This window comes from Sturnira hondurensis, unplaced genomic scaffold, assembly GCF_014824575.4.
Source record: "Sturnira hondurensis isolate 20B ecotype Veracruz unplaced genomic scaffold, ASM1482457v3 Scaffold0000780, whole genome shotgun sequence".
NCBI classification, from domain to species: domain Eukaryota; kingdom Metazoa; phylum Chordata; class Mammalia; order Chiroptera; family Phyllostomidae; genus Sturnira; species Sturnira hondurensis.
In genome coordinates, this window is record NW_028073411.1 from 20,982,038 (window position 1) to 20,998,758 (window position 16,721).

Sequence of the window (16,721 nt, forward strand, 5' to 3'; positions counted from 1 at the left end):
TTTTGCCAACCCAGTATTTGCTGAATAGAGGCACGAATGTGGAAGCCGGGGGAAGACCTCAGCGGCAGGAGCAGGAGGTCCTGCGGGAACAAGAGTTGGTCTGGAGATTGGAAAGAACAGGACTTGTTCCAGAAACTGGCGCTGCCAGAACCCAGGAGCGCTTCTCAAGTGACCATGACTCTGGAGGCTTGAGGTGTCCGCACCATGATCCCTCATTCCAGGCAACTTGTTTGTATTTCTTAGTAGAAAACAACTTTGGAAAAGCTCAGAAATGGTGAAATCTGCTGAACGTTTTCCTCCCAATAAAGAGCAATGCAGAGATGGGCCTAGAGGGGTGTGCGATGAGCGAAATAAGTCAGAGAAAGACAAATACTGTATGAGCTCACTGATACGTGGGAGCTAAAGACCAAAACAAATGAGCAAACAAAACAGAAACAGACTCACAGACACAGAGAACAGACTGATGGTCGCCAGAAGGGCGGGGGTTGGAGGCTGGATGAGAAAGGGGAAGGGACGGAGAAGTTCAGATCTGTGGTTACAGAATAGTCATGGGGATGGAAGGCCCAGCACAGGGAACAAATATTGTCAGTAATATTGTAATAACTATGTGCGGTGCCAGCTGGGTGCTGGAAAGATCAGGAGGTCACTTTGTAAATCATAGAAGTGTACATTTGAAACTCCATTCAAGGAAGAAACACAGAAGAGCTCGATCCAGTGGACCAATTCCTGCCAACTCTGCTTATGGCTTTAAAAGGCAGTCGATAAAGACGTTTGGGAGGCTTTGCAGTCCCTTCTTTCCTTCACGGGTTCTAGTGTGCGAACAGTAGCCCTAGTAGCCCTCCTCACTGGGATGCGAAGCTAAGACAACACGATGTCCCATGAGTGGAAACGAATGTCTCTGCTCAGACTCCACGGGGGTTTGTGCTGGAGGAGCTGGCTCTCAGAGTGCCCAAGCTGGGGCCGTGCGCATAAAGACTCTTGCTGCGCCTGTCGGCGTGCCAGTGTGTCCCAGTGAAGTGCATCCCTGGCCTCTTTCTCTGCCTAGTGAGCAGAAGTAAAGCGCACCTGGGAGCTCGGGAGCTGCCAGTGGGACCCCAGACCAGAGCCTCGGGCAGGTCTGGGGCTGCCCAGCCAGGCTGAGTGCAAATGTGTGTGTGCCGTTGTGCAGTAGGTTTCCTCACGTGATCACGGGGGATGGAAAAAGGCTGCTTGAAAGGAGGTATAATGAGGCCTTTGAATAGAAATTTATGCCTCCGAATAGCACCGGCCTCCTCCTGCAGTACTGTGCTGGGGGTCCCACTCAGGCACGCTTCTCCGGAGAAACTTGTCCCTGTGCCCCACGGCCTATCTGCCTGCCCCGAGTGGGACCTCGGGACCCCATTGTTCCCTTGTGGAGTTAAGACAGGACTGGCAAGGCTCTGTGCCAGAGGTTACACTGTTACACAACCATCACGAACTTTCTAGGGTCGCTGCTTCATCTCATTGAAATTCAAGACGAGGTCCTCCTGCTCCTGGCTGAAGTGCAACTTTGCTGGGCTTTTGTTCCTTTGTGAATAGCTGTTGCTGCAGGCCCCGGGCAGCAGCGAGCCCATCACCCAGAGACCAGCACTGCCCCAGGAACAGCCGGGCGGTGAGCACCAACGGACAGACGGACGGTCAGGGTCTGATGCTGGGAAGCAGGGGCCGAAAGGCCCTCGGGCCAGTCAGTGGGCATCTGAAGCCCAACACCCCGCCCTGAATGCAGAGGGGCAGGTCGGTTTTGCTGAGAAAGTGGTTTTAGTCAGTTATCAAGTGAAGGGCTTGTCTCCTTCCTCAAATTCGCAGCCCTTCGGTCCGAGCAAGACTTCTTTTGCTGAAAACGCCTCAGTGTAACTGGAGTTTTCAGAGCGATCCGAAACAGCAGAGGTGACGCAGAGTCCCAGGCACAGCCGCCGTGGGCACCGAGCTCAGTGTCCGCCCCGGCGCCATGGCGCGGGAGGAGTCGTGCAGGGAGGAGCCCAGCTATGACCGGATGGCCACCCTGGAGCGGGGACGGCCCGACGTGGGGAGCTACACAGACGCCAAGCCTGGAGACCTGCAGCTGTCCTCGAGGCTGCCCCCCTGTTTCAGTCACAAGACATGGGTCTTCTCTGTGCTGATGGGGGTGAGTAGCCACGCCCAGGCCACGGGGTTGCTGTCCCCAGGAGGTGTCCCCGGCCAGTGTTGCCCGGTCGGGCCCAGTGGGACAGAGCAGCTCCCTTACTCTGCTCTGGAGGGCCCTGGGGGGGGGTGCTGCAGGAATCGCTGCCCCACATTCACCAGCATTTATGGCTCCAGCCCCAGGCTTCTGGGCTCGGGCTGCTCTGTGTCCTGTCACAGTGGGGACAGCCCAGGGCCCACCTGCCCATTCACAGGGTCATGCATGGTGTGTGGGTGACCTCCAGGACTCTCAACCGCTGGGGGGGGGGTCTGGAATCACCCTGCACAGGTGGGAAGGAACCTTCCACAGTGTGATGGTGGGGTGGTGTCCTGGGTTGGGGGCCAGGCCATGGAGTCAGAGAAGGCCCAGGGACCAAGGAACAGGGCCACAGGGAGCTGGGGGTCAGGCCTCAGGGGACCAAACATTGGAGGAGATTTGCCAGGGGTCCTGGGATAGTCACCTCCAGACATGCTTGGATAGGCACGTGATGACTGAAGAAGTTAGTTTGGCCTGCGTGAGCATGGTCACCTGGGGACCCCAGGGCTCCCTGCCAGCCTGGCTAAGAAGTCAGGACCCAGGCCAGGACCTTGCTACCCACCCCAGGCTCCTGGGTTCCAGCACTGCCATCATGGTGGGACACCCAAGGCCCCCTGCCCAGACCCCTTTAACACTGACCCCCAACCACTCTGCGACCTTGCCCTCTGCAGCGAGCTTCCATCTCCCAGCCCCGAGCCGGAGGGCACTTCATGCCTGGCCCTGGGCCTGTGGATCCTAAGGCCCAGAAATCACACATGTTGGGGGGAGGGTGTTTTCTGAGGAAAGGCGCCATTTCTTGCCTTAAATTTTCTTCTTCAAATATATGGTGAAGCCCATACATAGGCTGACACTGGAGGGAGGGTGGGCCGTAGCCGTGTTTTATTCAGGAGTCAGGTCCGGCGGGATCCAGGCGCGACGCTGGTGCGTACAGACGACTGTGCTCTGTGTGTTTCGGTGCTCGGTGCTGTCCCTCGAGCTTCCCGCTGTGTTGCAGGGCTGCCTGCTTGTGACCGCGGGCTTCTCGCTGTACCTGGGCAACGTGTTTCCCTCGGAGATGGACTACCTGCGCTGCGCTGCGGGTTCGGTGAGCAGCGTCCTTGGTCCCACCTGTGGTACGAAGTTTGTGGGTGTGCGTTTGGGGCTGTGCTCTGGGAGTGACGCGCTGCTGTCCCTGGCCGCTCATTCAGAGCCTCCTCACGCCCGTCTCTGGCCTCAGAGGCTTCGGGCTGCAGGACACAGGGCTGCACCCCGCCCTCCCTCAGCCTGTGCCCTGCCTGTGGGGGCCACTGGGTGTCCCAGGACACGTCCTAGGGCTCATGGCGGGGCCCTTGCCTGCCTGCTCCCCCGCTCCAGCCCCATCACCACCCCTGAATGTCTGGAAACACAGACACAAGCTCCCCCCACACCACACCCCACCCCGTGGTGCCAGCCTCTGCTGCCTTAGAACAAAACTCCTGGGAACAGCGCCTCTTGCCCTCGCCATTCTCCACAGGGGCGTCCAATCTGCAGTTCGCGGGCCGCATGCAGCCCAGAAGGGCTGTGAGTGCAGCCCCACACAGGCTCGTACGTTTACCTAACACAGGATGCTATTGTTTAGTGATGACGGTTCGCAGTGCATTTACCATGTGGCCCAAGACAACGCTTTTTCTCCTAGCGTGGCTCAGAGACGTTAGAAGTTCAGACACCCTGAAACTTCTGGGTGGCCCTTGGGCCTCACCACTGGAGCAGCCCTTGTTGGGGCCACAGTGACCTAACCTCTGACCCTGGTGGTGCTGGGGCAATGCCCACCTAGGCTGAGGGTCCCAGCAAAATTCTTGGCAGTGCCCTGTACCCTCAGGCAACAGGTTGGAGAGACAGGTCCCCATAGGGTTCCCCGGCTCCCCTTCGCCCTCAGTGGCCCCCCCAATCCAACCACTGCTGAGTGTCCCCCTCAGCTCGTGCTGCCCTAGCTCAGGGTCTGCAGGGTCTGTCACCCACAAGAGCAGCACCTGGTGTGGTCCCTGCTCACCCCCCTCTGTCCATCTCCCCATCTTCCCGCACCCTCTTGTCCTTTGCTTCTGTGGGGTCAACATGAGCCCCGGACAAAGAACCTGCTGAGGCCCCGGACTCCTGGCCAGTTCCGCTTCCTCCCAGCGGAGCGATTTCTCAAGTGGAGACGGAGCTTGGTCTGCGCTGCGGCCCCAGGAAGCTGCAGCCCAGCTTCCAAGTGTGTGCACCTGGAACACTACTCATCAGCGCATGTCTCTTTCGTCTCATCAGAAACATTAAGATTTTTTCCAGAACTAATTACTCGGACAGATCTGAGGACCTTTCAACGTCCGGCAAAACCCGAGTCTAGTGGGCCAGCAACACTGGTCCTGCTGACATCTTGGGCCACTGGGGGACTGAGCTTCAAGGGCGTGTGGGGACTGACCACCGCTCACAGAGCTCCACCCTCTTCCCAGTGTGTTCCTGCAGCCATTGTGAGTTTCGCTGTTTCCAGGAGGAACATCAATGTGGTGAGTCCAGCCTCTGCCCCATCTCTGTGCCCTGGGGGCTGACAGGCACACATGTGTGCACGAGAGCACCTGTGTACATAAACATGTGTGTGAATGTGCATGCACTCATGTGTACACCTGTGTGTGCTTATGTGTGTCCTCAGGTGCATGTGCACCTCTGTGTACACGTGCCTGCACACGTTTGTGCATGTGTGGAGCACGCCTTCACGTCCCTCAGCACCCAGTGTCCCCACTGCAGGTTTCCTGTGCCCTCCCTCCCTCCCCGTGTCCCCAGGTGCTGATGGGGCACCCACCCTGGCTAATTCTAGTGTGTCCCAGTCTCCAGGAGTTTTCATCAGTGACCTGGATCTAGGTCACTGCTGCCCTCACTTCCGCAGTTACGCAGAGGAGAGTAAAGCGCCCCCCATCTTCTCTTCAGATCCCCAGGTTCCAGATGTTGTTCGTCTCCACGTTTGCTGTGACCACCACCTGCCTGATCTGGTTCGGCTGCAAACTGGTCCTGAACCCATCAGCAATAGATGTGAGTCCCAGGGCCACGTGGGTCCCACAGGTGGGCCACACACGTGGGTCCATGGCCTCGGGGTGCGTCTTCCCGTTGAGTGTCTGCCATGGGGGTGTGTGGTTGGCATCACCGAGCACTGTCTGTGGGTGGGACCCATGTAAGTGTGCGTCATGGCTCCAGTCTGCCAAGTTGGAGAATTTTATTTATGCTCCTGAAGAACAGAATTCTCTTAACTTCTTCACTGATTCCAGTGGATGGATTTATCGATAAACAGTCATTAAAAATCAACAGGAACAGTGCTCGCTTCGGCAGCACATACACTCTAAAGTGGGACGATACGGAGAAGATGAGCACGGCCCCTGCACAAGGTGACCCCCGAATTTGTGAAACGCTGCATACTTAAAAAAACTTCACAGGAACACAGTGACATGTCTCATCACGTCTTCGAGGCTGTTGGTGGTGAGGCGCACTCTAAGAAAAGCGAAGAGCCAGACTGTCTCAACCCAGAGCCGAGAGAGGCGATCTCGTGAAAACGAAGACTGGGCCAGAGGTTCCTTACACACGCTCCCACTCCGGCTGCAATGCTGAGCCACCTTCGTTAGACCAGGGTGGCCCTACAGAAGCCGTCTTCGGACGACAGGTGTCCCTGAGGGAGGCTCAGCCAGGCCAGTAAGGCACAAAAAATGGACAGACGTTCGGGGGTCCGAGAGGAATGCTCACGCTATTGTCTGCGGAAGACAACGTAGTTGCTGCTTATGTGGCCCTGGGTTTGCTGAGGGCTGGCACCCAGGTTGCCGGGTGTGAATGCCGGGTAAAAGAACCATCTGCGCTAGCAACAGTGAAAATGTAGTTTAAACGCAGTTACATGTTAGGGACCTAATAACAGAAAGTTCCTGGGTATAAGTGTAACAGAAGTGTGCGGGACTGTCCCAGAGAAAACTTCAAGGACTTGCCCAGGACCCTAATGCTTCTTCATGAAGGAAACTCTTACTGTGTGGATGTGGGTCCTGAGTAAAAGTGTCTGCTGCACCCGGCCAGCTGGTGACTGGGGCCAGGGAGGGGGGGCCCTGAAGAACGGGCTGGGGGTCTGGACACTACGGCCCGGAGCCTTCACACAGCCGTGTCAATGAGATGGCCCCGCACAGCAGCCTTGCCCCTGCCCTGAAGACCCAGCGGGCCGGGGCATAGCCAGGAGGGGCACAGGCGCAGCGCCGTGAGAAAGGGACCCGAGCTCTCCGGGAGGCGAAGGCCGGTCCCAGACCCCTGCTCAGAGCCACAAGGGAGTCAAGGGCACCAGGAGAGGGCCGCAGCCGCTGCCCAAGGAAGACGTTGTGCAGGCAGCGGGGCGATGTTCAGCCTGGTGAGTCAACGGAGGAGGTAAAGTCAAACCACAGGGAGAGGCCATTCCCGACACCAGACGGGCAGAAGCCCCAGGGCACTGATCTCCAGTCCCGTGACTCTAAGGCCTGGAAGTGCCCGGCTTCGGTAGCCTGTTCTGAAGAAGTGCATGCACGGAGACGCCGTGCGTGTGCCCCCACGGCGTGGCAAACCCTGGAGAGGCCCTCGCACGTGTGACCAGCAAGTGTGGGTCCTCGCAGAATGTCCTCCAGGGCAAACACCCCAACCAAGGCAGTGACCCAGTGTCCGTCGTCTACAGCAGTCACGTCGCCACCCGCCCGGGGTCACAGAACAGGACTTGGGAGGGGAGCCTGACACGTGCTGCACAGCCTTCTCGAGTGGCCGGCGGGCCGGCCAGGCCAGCCTCACCGGGAGCTCGGCCCTGCAGACGGCCCCCACCCACGCCCACCTCCCCCAGGCACTGCGCCCGCATCCAAAGTGAGCGTTCCTCGGGTGCCTGCTGTCACGTCGGCGCCTGAGCCTCGCACTGAGGACACGCGACTGGGGACCTGGAACCACACATGTGCAAGAACCTCAGGACCACGATGGCGGAACCAGTGACTCCTTGGGCCGAGACTTTAAGAAGCAGAGCTCCGCAGCCCTTGCTGCCCAGGAGCAGCAACCTGCGGTCAGAGAGCAGTGGGGATAGAGGAGTCCCCGTGTCTCAACCAATAGGAATGAGGCTTCTCCCACCCAATCAGAGCTGTGGAGCTCCAACCAATCAGAGCAACTCTGGTCTGGCCAATCAGAAACCAGGGGCAGAGACCTGTGTGTGTGTGTGTGTGTGTGTGTGTGTGTGTGTGTGTGTGTAAGCCTGCTCCTTTAGCCTCTGGCCAAGCGCTGTCCCCGAGGCTGGGGCCAGTTGTGTGTCCTGGGGCAGGGCAGGCCACTGCGCTGTCACCCTGTGGAGCTGTTCCACGCTAGTGACCTTTTCACAGCTGTGCTGTGTCACAATGGAAAGGGACCGTATTTGAACTGCGGCACAATGGCACTTCCTCACGGCACTCCAAGTTGATGAATCTTCTCAGGGTTGAACCGACGCCCGTGGCCGTTGGCTGCAACGGACATGGTCGCTCACGTGTAGTCGAGGTGGCTGCACCTGCTTTTAGAAAGAGACTCGGCCGCCGGCGCAGAGAGCGCTGCTGCCGCGGGCCAGTCTGCTACCGGCTGCCCCGCTTCTGCGATGGCCTGGTAGTCAGTCTCTGGTCTCCTGGGAGAGCACCCCACCACTTCCCTAGTCCTCAAAGTTGCCCCCTCATTTCGAATATATCTTAGAACAAGCTTATTGAGTTCCTTAAAAAGTTGCAGCCGGAACTCCATTATAATCATGTTAAGTGTGCAGAATAATTTAATGGGAATTGACATCTTTATTATACCGTCTCATCTGAGCACATGGGTTGCCTCTCCACTTCCTCAGACCACCTTGGGTGTCCTTTGTGAAGGTTTCAGTGTCTTCTGTGCTCCTCATTAAGGAGTTCCTAGTTGCTACCATGAAGGGTGTATTATTTTTTAATTATATTTTTGGATTGATTATTGGTGGTACAGAGAGGTGCTACTGATAAAAAATTTTTGAAACATTTTAAGACTCAAGAGGATTTGCACAAATAGTACAGAGCTCAAACTTACTAATGAATCCCATTTGGTTTGAAACATGGGTTCTACTGTTGTTCAGGTGTGGAGGCCGCAGAGGAGGGGACACCAGCCAAGGGGGGGGCACACAGGAGGCAGGTGTGGTGGGGAGGGCACGGGATGGAGGGCACAGGAGCTTTTCCCTGGGGCTTCCCAGGGAGGAACGGGCAGGGCAGCAGGCTGAGGGCAGGCTCTATGAACAGCGTCAAGGCTCGGGCAGAGGGGCTGCCGCTGGTGGTCGGGTCCCTGGCCCCAGTGCTGAGGGCAGGTGGAACCCCAGGAGGAACCCCACAGAGAAAGTGTGGGACCAGCTCTGGACTGGCCAGTTTGTACACACATTTTTTTTAGTATATAACTCTATGACTAGTAATTGGCGTGAAATCAACACCTTTAGTGCATTACTCGTTAAGGTTCACATGGAGGTAGTTACACTCCGTTTAACTGCCCACGGAGTAAGGATGGGGAGCGGTGCCTCCACAGCCCCCAGGGTCCTCGGTCTTGGGCACTAGGCCACAGTCAAAAGCGCACAGGTTTTGGGGTGAACATGGCTTTTCTTCCCTTCTGGGGGCCAGGCACGGCCCTCCGGCTGGGAGTGGTGAGAAAACAGGTGTGTGGGGCCACCTAGCCTGGGACCCTGAGCATTGCCCAAGCGGGTGGGCACCGGGGCCTGGCTCTGGGGCCATCTGCAGTGACAGAGGGGAGAGAGCAGGCCCCACAGAGCCGTGCTGTCCTTTGGCAGATCAACTTCAACCTGATCCTGCTGCTGCTGCTGGAGCTGCTCATGGCGGCCACCGTGATCGTCTCTGCGAGGTCCAGTGAGGCGCCGGGCAGGCACAAGGTAGGGGTGCCGAGTGCGGGTGGTGCCCGGGCTGTGGGCCATGCTCCCTCTGTGCAGGGCCGCCCCCCAGAATGCTCACCACCCGCGGGGGGCCAGGCTCCACCACTGCCTGGCAGTGCCGCCGAGAGAGACTGGTCTGCTGAAAAAGCCGCCTTGGGTGGACATGCAAGGAGGGCGTGTATTCGAGCTTCTGTACTTGAGCCTGGCAGCCTCCCGTGCCCTCTAGCTGCTCATGTTTGGGGACCCTGCTCGGTGACCCCGCTGAGCCCGGGAGGTCACCCTGTCACTTCCTTTTAGGGTCCTGTCTCTGACAGCAGCAGCGTGCTGTATGAAGCGGCCTTTCCTGTGCGGATCCTGAAGTCCTACTCAGTAAGGAGACTTCCCTTTCTTTCTCTGTTATCTCATTTCACTCCGGGACAGGGACGGCCCAGACTGGATTAAGCCACCGGGCTCCTTTTTGGAGATGGCGGGGCTGTGGCTGCCTGGATGGGGCATGTGCCGCCATCTGTGAGGGACACGGCTCCTGTCACATTGACGGGACAAGACCCCTCATCTCAGGGGCTGCCTTTTAGGGCAGCGTGTTACCCTGGTGGAGACGGGCGCCGACGTGGACACAGGCTGGACACGGCTGGTCCGGGTGGACGTGTGTTGTCCCCCAAGGAGCCCCAAAGCTCCGTCCTCTCAGAGTGCCCTGGTGTCTCCGTCCTTCTCAGAGTGCGCTGGTTTCAAGGATGAGTTGCATGGATGCCCTCTCGTTTTACTTTGTCCTTTTTTTTTTTTGAGCCTGCTTGTCCTGTGACTGAAAGCTATTCACCCCCCCATCCTGAGCTGGCGACACCGGTTTCTCCTTGTAGGTCTGTAGATTTTCACTGAGGGTTTTTGGAGTCTGCGTTTTCATTTACACACCCACACCCAGGGTTTTAGAATGGTTTTGGCATAGAATCCGAACTGGCTGCTCTGAAGTACGTAGGTTGTCTCTGGTTACTATCTGCCCGTGTACCTCTCTCCTGCGCACTCCGCTTTGCGTTGCCTCTATGAACAGCGGCTGATGTCCTTCGCGCTCATGCCCTTGGGTGTCCTCTCTGTGGCCTTGGAGCCCGTCCCCGTCGGCCTCGGGAACTGTTGGAGCCACAGGCATGCGTTCGCTGCTGCTCTCTGTCTGGGCCGCTTCCCATTTGCCTTTGAGTTGGCGGGACCACTTCCTTTCCCCGCTGATTTCAGGCTGGAAGGGACGTGTCCTTGGTGCTTTGGGACGTCATTCTCCAGCTTTTGACACGGTGTGCTGACCCTCGGCCCAAGCTCTCCGTGCCTCCCCACCCTGCCTGCATGTCAGGGACACTCCAGCAGATGGTCCCCTGTCCCCGGGTGACACCGCCTCCATGCTCGGCCCCACAGGTCATTGAGGTGATTGCTGGCGTCTCCGCAGTCCTGGGTGGGGTCATTGCTCTGAATGTAGATGAGGCCGTCTCGAGCCCACACCTCTCGGTGACATTCTTTTGGATCTTAGTGGCCGTGAGTATAGCCTGCGGGTGGGCGGGGTTGGCCTGGCTGGTCGCTGGGCTCCGTGTGGTGGCGCTGGCAGGAAGGCCACGGGGGCAGAAGCAGGTGGGCACACGGGCGGCACCGGCATCTGCAGCCCCGCACGCAGGTCAGTGTGGCAGCCGCTTTTTATTGTAGCAGCTGTTGTTATTTTACCATCTTTGTGTTATTTTTGCCTAGAAATACTTGTCCTTTTATATGATTTCATAATCTCTAACACAGTTTCATAACCTGACACACATTTCAGAAAATACACTTACCACACGTCATTGTTTTACATTAAATATCATCATCGTAAACACTCAACTCGGCAGCCGGCACCTGGTCAACGTGGTCAACGTGGTCAGGCCGGGGTGGCCGCTGGAGCACTGAGGCACGGTGCCTCCTGGGCTCCTCGGTCTGGTCACGGAGGAACCCAGGCAGCCAGACCCAGAGGCCTGGGCCGTACTTGGGTGGTGCGAACCAGAGACGTTTGTCCAGGGCGAGAGCGAGGCCAGGGTCTCCCCGCAGCACGGGCGTGACCGCTGACTGGATCCCGAACCCGGAGCAACGTGCCTGTGACTCCTCAAGGCGGCCAGAGGCCAAGTACAACCCGTGCCAGGCCTGGGACAGCTGCGGACCCTGCTGACGTCCGCTCGGCTTGCGCTGGCTGGTCCCGCAGACCTGCACCACCCGGCACGCACACGGGCTTAGGATGGCGTCCCCGCCGAGAACAGATGCGGGGCGACGCCAGCAGTGGGTGTGCCAGGCGGTTCACCTGGAAGTGGGGCTCAGCCGTCCCCTCCTGGCCACAAGGCGGCGCCCATCACCCGAGAGGACGCTGCTGGAACTCTGACTTCTCCGTCTGTCACCTCTGAAGTCTTCCTTTTGTCTTTCCTCTCAGTGTTTTCCAAGTGCCATTGCCAGTCACGTGACGGCAGAGTGTCCCAGCAGGTGTCTGGTAGGTGACACCCTATCCCCGGGGCCTCAAGGCCTGCTGTGCGGTGTCTGCCCCGTGGGAGCCAGGCCTCTGGGCTGCGGGGCGCCTGCCCGAGGGCTGGGCTGCCAGGGGCCGAGTACTTGGTGGGATGAGCCCCCTGTCCCTCTGACCTGCACCTGCCAGGGCCAGTCCTGGGATGTGACCGTCACAGGTCCAGCCCGAGTGCTGGGTGCTGGTGTAGGACGCGGCCCCAACACCTGGATGCGTGTGGCCTCTGTGCAATGTGGGGACAGGGTGCCTGGCAGGCCTCGGGTGGTGGTTTCCTGGCACTACGGACTGTTTTGTGGACCTTGAGGGAACGTGGGGCTCCCAGTGCAGGAGGGCGCGGGGCCGGGGGGCTGACTGGGGCTGGCCGCTCAGTGTCCGGCGTGTGGCGGGCTGGAGCGGGGACCCGGGCCACCTTGGCCCTCTGCTCCGCAGGTGGAAGTGCTGATGGCCATCTGCAGCCTCTCGGCACCACTGCTGTTCACGGCCGCGGGGTACCTGACCTTCAGCGCGAGGAGGGTCATGGAGGTGTTCGGAGATCACCCACCTGCCCTCAAGGTGCGCATCTTTCATCCAAAGCCACCGACACCCGGGCCAGCATTCCACGCCCTGTCTGACCGCGCAGGGCATGGGGCAGCTCCAACTGGCTCCCCGTGGGGACCGCTGAGGGGGTGATGCCCCGTGCCCCTCAGACCCCAGGTGGGGCAGCTCTGCCCAGGTCCCACCCCCATGGCCACTTGTCACACTGAGGTGCCCCAGTTGTCCTGTGACACCCCTGCTGCTCAGTTGACTCACTTTCCATGAATCATCCCAAGAATGTGCCTTGGGGCACAGTCCCCCCACCTCCCCTGTGCTCTGACCTTTTGGGGGCTGGGTCTGTTGTCTGGGAGATGACCCCACCTGTGAATCTGTTTCCTGTGGGGTCAGCAGAGGCGGTGGTCCTGCACTGACTCCAGGGAGGCACGCGTCCCCTCACAGGGAGTGACAGGATGTCCTTTGGGCACCACAGGGACGTCTGTCCAGCACCTTTGCCTGCGGGTTGGCACTGATGGTGGGCCCTGGCCCGAGTCGCTCTCACACTGGGAGGGAAGCAGGTGGTGTGCCCATCTCCATCCCGCTCCCATGAGAGCCGGCAGTGGGCGAGGAGATGGCCACTCAGCTACAGTGTCGCAGCTGCCGTCCTGACCCCAGGGACCCTGCGGGGCGGGGAGGGGGTTGGGGGGTGCGGCGGGAGTAGTCCTGCTGGCCTCTCCTTGCAGCCCAGGCTCCCCAGTCCTGCCCTGTCGGGGATCCTGTGCAGAGAGGCTGAGATCAGGGGGCAGTGGGCTCCCTCCCAGAGTGTCGCAGGGCGGGGCAGAGGGGCGTTCGGTTGTGAGGATGCGGAGCGTGCAGTGGTTCATTCTTGCTGCTGTTTTTTAGAGTTTGTCTACTTTCAGAGAGAGGGGAAGGGAGGGAGAAAGAGAGGGAGAGAAACATCCAGGTGTGGTTGCCTCTTGTGCACCCCCTACTGGGGACCTGGCCAACAACCCAGGCACGTGTCCTGACTGAGAATCGCACCAGTGACTCTGGTTTGCTGGCTGGAGCTCAATCCACCAAGCCACACCAGCCAGGGCTTGTGTTACTGTTTATTAATTATGAGTGTATTTTCCATACACACAACAGTCCATGTGACCCAGGTCACCAGCCAGTCCCCAGTGAGTGGACGGGCCATCCAGGTCCTGATGCTGTGCAAACCACTCCACAGGGTGCACCAGATGGCCATGTGGGTGTTCTTGGCTCCCCACTGACCCGGGTGGTTGTTGGGGGCACGGGAGCCTCGAACTGAGCCGCCGTGCTGTCCACAGGGCCGGCCGGCCGTGGGCCATTGGGGTGGGGTGGGGGCTTGTCAGAGCCAGACAGCAGAGCTCAGAGACGAGCTGATCCTGGCAACGCCACGCGGGCTGATCACAACTCAGGGTCTGTCGCCCGAGCGTCTGGGCCTGGCTGCTCTCTGCAAAGCCGCTGGCTGCCAGGTCACGGGGTGGGGGTCACGCACGGGGTGGGGGGCGGCCTGAGAGACGGCCTGTCTCCCCCCCCCCCCCCCCCCCCCCCCCCCCCNCCCCCCCCCCCCCCCCGGCAGTCCCACGACGTGCTCCTGCTGTTGCTGATGCTGGAGCTGCTGCTGCAGGCAGGCCTGCACACGGGCACCGTCATCCAGTGTGCCGGCTTCAAGGCGGCCAGTCCCCAGGAGCGCCCGGCCGCCCAGGTGAGTAGCCTTGGAGCCTGCGGCCTCTCTGTCCTCTGGGGTCCTCCTGGGGCCCTCCCGGGGCCCTCCCGGGGCCGGTGCCAAGCGACACCCTCCCCCGTTGACCTCTTTCAAGACCCCTGGACACATCTTGGAGAGGCAAAATACCGGATTTTTTTAATACCAGCTAGGCAAACGCAAATCCATCCTGAAGAAGTATTCAGGGCTGAATGCTTTCGGTTTTGCTCCTGCCCACACGCCCGGGTTCGAGTGGCCAGAGAAGCCCCTCCCTGGTCCGTGCACAAGGCTCCTGGCAGGGGTGCTGCACAGGCTCTGGGCGGTCATGGCCACGCCTCTGCCACGCTCAGGTTGCCTGCACCCAGGTCCCACCTCTCATCCCACATGGAAGATGCTGGGGGTTCGCCCTCCAGTGCACAACGTCCTGGGTGGGGCCCTGCAGGGCCGCCTGGGTGCACCAAACCCTCTTCCTGCCCGGGCCCCCTTGGGCCCCCCATCCTGCATCCAGTGCTCTTCACAGCCTGGCACTGCGTCCCCACCAGGCTGCTCCTGGTTCTCCTAGGGGACCCTGCTCCTGCCCTGGGCCAGGTCCTCAGTGGCCCTGACCTTCTCCATCAATCCTGGTGCTGTCCCCTCCACAGTCCTCAGGCCCACCATCTCCTTGTGGTTACCTGGCTGGGATCAGGCTCCCATGGGTAGGGCTCTGTCCCCCCAACCGAGCTGTACATGCAGTGAACTGGTGCAGACTGGAGGAAGGACTTGGGAGCTGGGCCTGGGAACTGCCTCCCTGTCCCTGAAGGTCTTGAGTCTGGCCCCCAACCCACTGTCACGCCCCCTTCAGTGCTGCCGGAGGGCCCAGGCCAGGCCCAGACCCCTGCTCTGTGGGAGGGCTGGCCCAGCCCCCAGCCCCCAGCAAGGGGCTGGAGGTCCCCGCACTGTGGTGTGTCACTCCCCCATCGGGGCGTATTTATCCGGCACCTACTGTACACAGACGCTGGCTCTGCCAGGTGCCAGCCCCTCAGAGGACCGGCCTAGGAGCAAGTGTGAGTTCCCTGGAGCCGCAGCCATCGTGGCCGCCAGGCCAGTGCCGGCCCCCACCCAGAGCCAGCATGTGGCCCCACAAAGAGCTCCCCCCATCCAGGCTCCATTACGGCAGAGGGCGGGCACAGGTACGGCAGGGAACCCAGGCCCTGGGGCCTCCTTCCAGCCTTCCCAGGCTGGGGGGCTGTCCTGTCAGCACGGACGCCTGCCCGCACACGGCAGGCCAGCAGAACAGCCTCTGTCTGTCTTGGTCCAGGTGGCCCGGAGCCCCCTGAAGGAGTTTGACAAGGAGAAAGCCTGGAGAGCCGTGGTAGTGCAGATGGCCCAGTGACGGTGTGGCCCCGCACATGGCTGTGCCCAGATGCCAGTACCCCCGAACTGCTACCTTGTAACCCCTTCCTGCGGTGAGGCCGCCGGCTGCCAGGTGGACTTTAATTTCCAAATAGGCAAATGCTGGCCGTTCTGTGCCTGCAGGTCGGTCAGCTCGGTGCCGGGTGAGGGAGGGCCTTTGCTGAGGCTGGCGCCAGGTCTCCTGTCCAGTGTGATCTGTGGCCGCTGCCTGCTCCGCCCCCACCTCACCCAGCTCCTGCCCTGGTTTCTGGGTGCAGACAGCTACACGCTGGCTCAGCCCATTCGGCGTTTCCGTTCTGAGTTCCCAGACCGAGCCCTGCCCACCACCGTCTCCTAGACCAGGGTGGATCTGCGTGCTCCATCCTGTGATCACACCCTGAGATGCTGCTGCTCCCCGAGTGTGGACGCAGACAGCCCCACCTTTGCCCCTTCCACGCCATGTTCCCCTGCTGCCCCACTGCCCTCCCTCTGCTGACCCAGCCACTGCGGAAGCCCCCCGCCCCGGCCCAGGGTGCCACTCCACGCCCAGGCAGCAGGTCTGCACTTGTCGCGGGCCAGTTCCCGCCCCTGAGCCCTTTGTCAACAACCACACGGAGCTCAGCCACGCACCGGAGAGGCTCAGCGACCTTTGCAGTGGGGCCGCATCAACAGCTTTGGAAAGTGACCAGGTCGCGTCTCTGTGTCTCCGTGGCCTCGGTGATCTGGGCCAGGCGGAGCCTCTCCCTCCTGCCCCATTGCCTCTGCTCCCCAGGCCAGACCTCGGCCATCACCTGCAAGACGCTCCACCCCGAAGTCCTCACCACCCGCTAACACGTAGTCCGTCTGGATCCCCACTCACCTGGGGGGCTGGGCTGGGCTGGGGGGTCTCCTCCATCTGCCTCTGCCTGCTTGCCCGACTGCGGGGACAGTGTAGGTGTGAGAATAACGTTTGCTTTGATTAAAACCACGACCAAGCAGCGGTGTGTGGGCCCTCTCTCCTGCGAGCACAGTGGGCGCTGTTGCAGGGACGCTTAGCTTCTCCTGGCTGACGCGGGGCACCAGGGAAGCCCCCGAGCTGGGGACTGTCACTGCTTGTTTGAGGAGTTGTCTTCCGCTGGGCCCCTGTAACCGCCGTCCGCACACCTGCAGGGTCTCGCTCCTCAGTACAGGGCGAGGCTGGGGGACCCGCTTCCTTAGTTCAGGCACATTCCCATGGGCTGGTGGAGAGCCTGGGCCGTCAGGGTCACAGAACAGGAGCCCCGGGAGATGAGGGCCAGCTGGCGCTGGCCAGGTGTGGAGGACTCAGGGGTCCCCGGCTTCCTCCGTTCTGAGCACGAAGGACCAGCTGCCACAGTGTTATCCAGCAGGAGGAGTGCAGGTAGGACACCCGGAAGGTGGGGCGTGCCAGCCAAGGCAGCACTGACCACCACACTTCTCTGCCCTGGCCCCCCAAGGCAAGAGCAGGCAGGGGCCCGGGGGGACAAATGCCACAGCCGGTGGCTGTCACCTGCGGACATGTAGGCCC

The 16,721-nt window shown here is 60.4% G+C and overlaps 1 protein-coding gene and 1 non-coding gene across 4 annotated transcripts; both read left to right on the forward strand.

The window, feature by feature from the left end:
- The first annotated feature begins 1,467 nt into the window (after positions 1–1,467).
- MLC1 (modulator of VRAC current 1) lies at positions 1,468–16,169 on the forward strand. Of its 3 annotated transcripts, none has more exons than XM_037049106.1 (12): positions 1,468–1,661; positions 1,825–2,143; positions 3,210–3,299; positions 4,660–4,713; positions 5,132–5,233; positions 8,982–9,080; positions 9,378–9,449; positions 10,476–10,592; positions 11,503–11,559; positions 12,019–12,141; positions 13,703–13,828; positions 15,123–16,169. In XM_037049106.1, the coding sequence occupies exons 2-12, from the start codon at positions 1,967–1,969 to the stop codon at positions 15,195–15,197; spliced, it is 1,092 nt and encodes a 363-aa protein (XP_036905001.1). In that variant the 5' UTR covers positions 1,468–1,661; positions 1,825–1,966; the 3' UTR covers positions 15,198–16,169. The 3 variants fall into 3 exon arrangements, with proteins under 3 accessions (XP_036905001.1, XP_036905011.1, XP_036904993.1); XM_037049116.1 differs by having other exon boundaries at positions 1,468–1,630; XM_037049098.1 differs by lacking the exon at positions 1,468–1,661 and having other exon boundaries at positions 1,696–2,143.
- LOC118989930 (U6 spliceosomal RNA) lies at positions 5,512–5,618 on the forward strand. The gene has a single exon (XR_005067124.1). It is a non-coding gene; the product is annotated as a U6 spliceosomal RNA (small nuclear RNA).
- Positions 16,170–16,721: the final 552 nt, after the last annotated feature.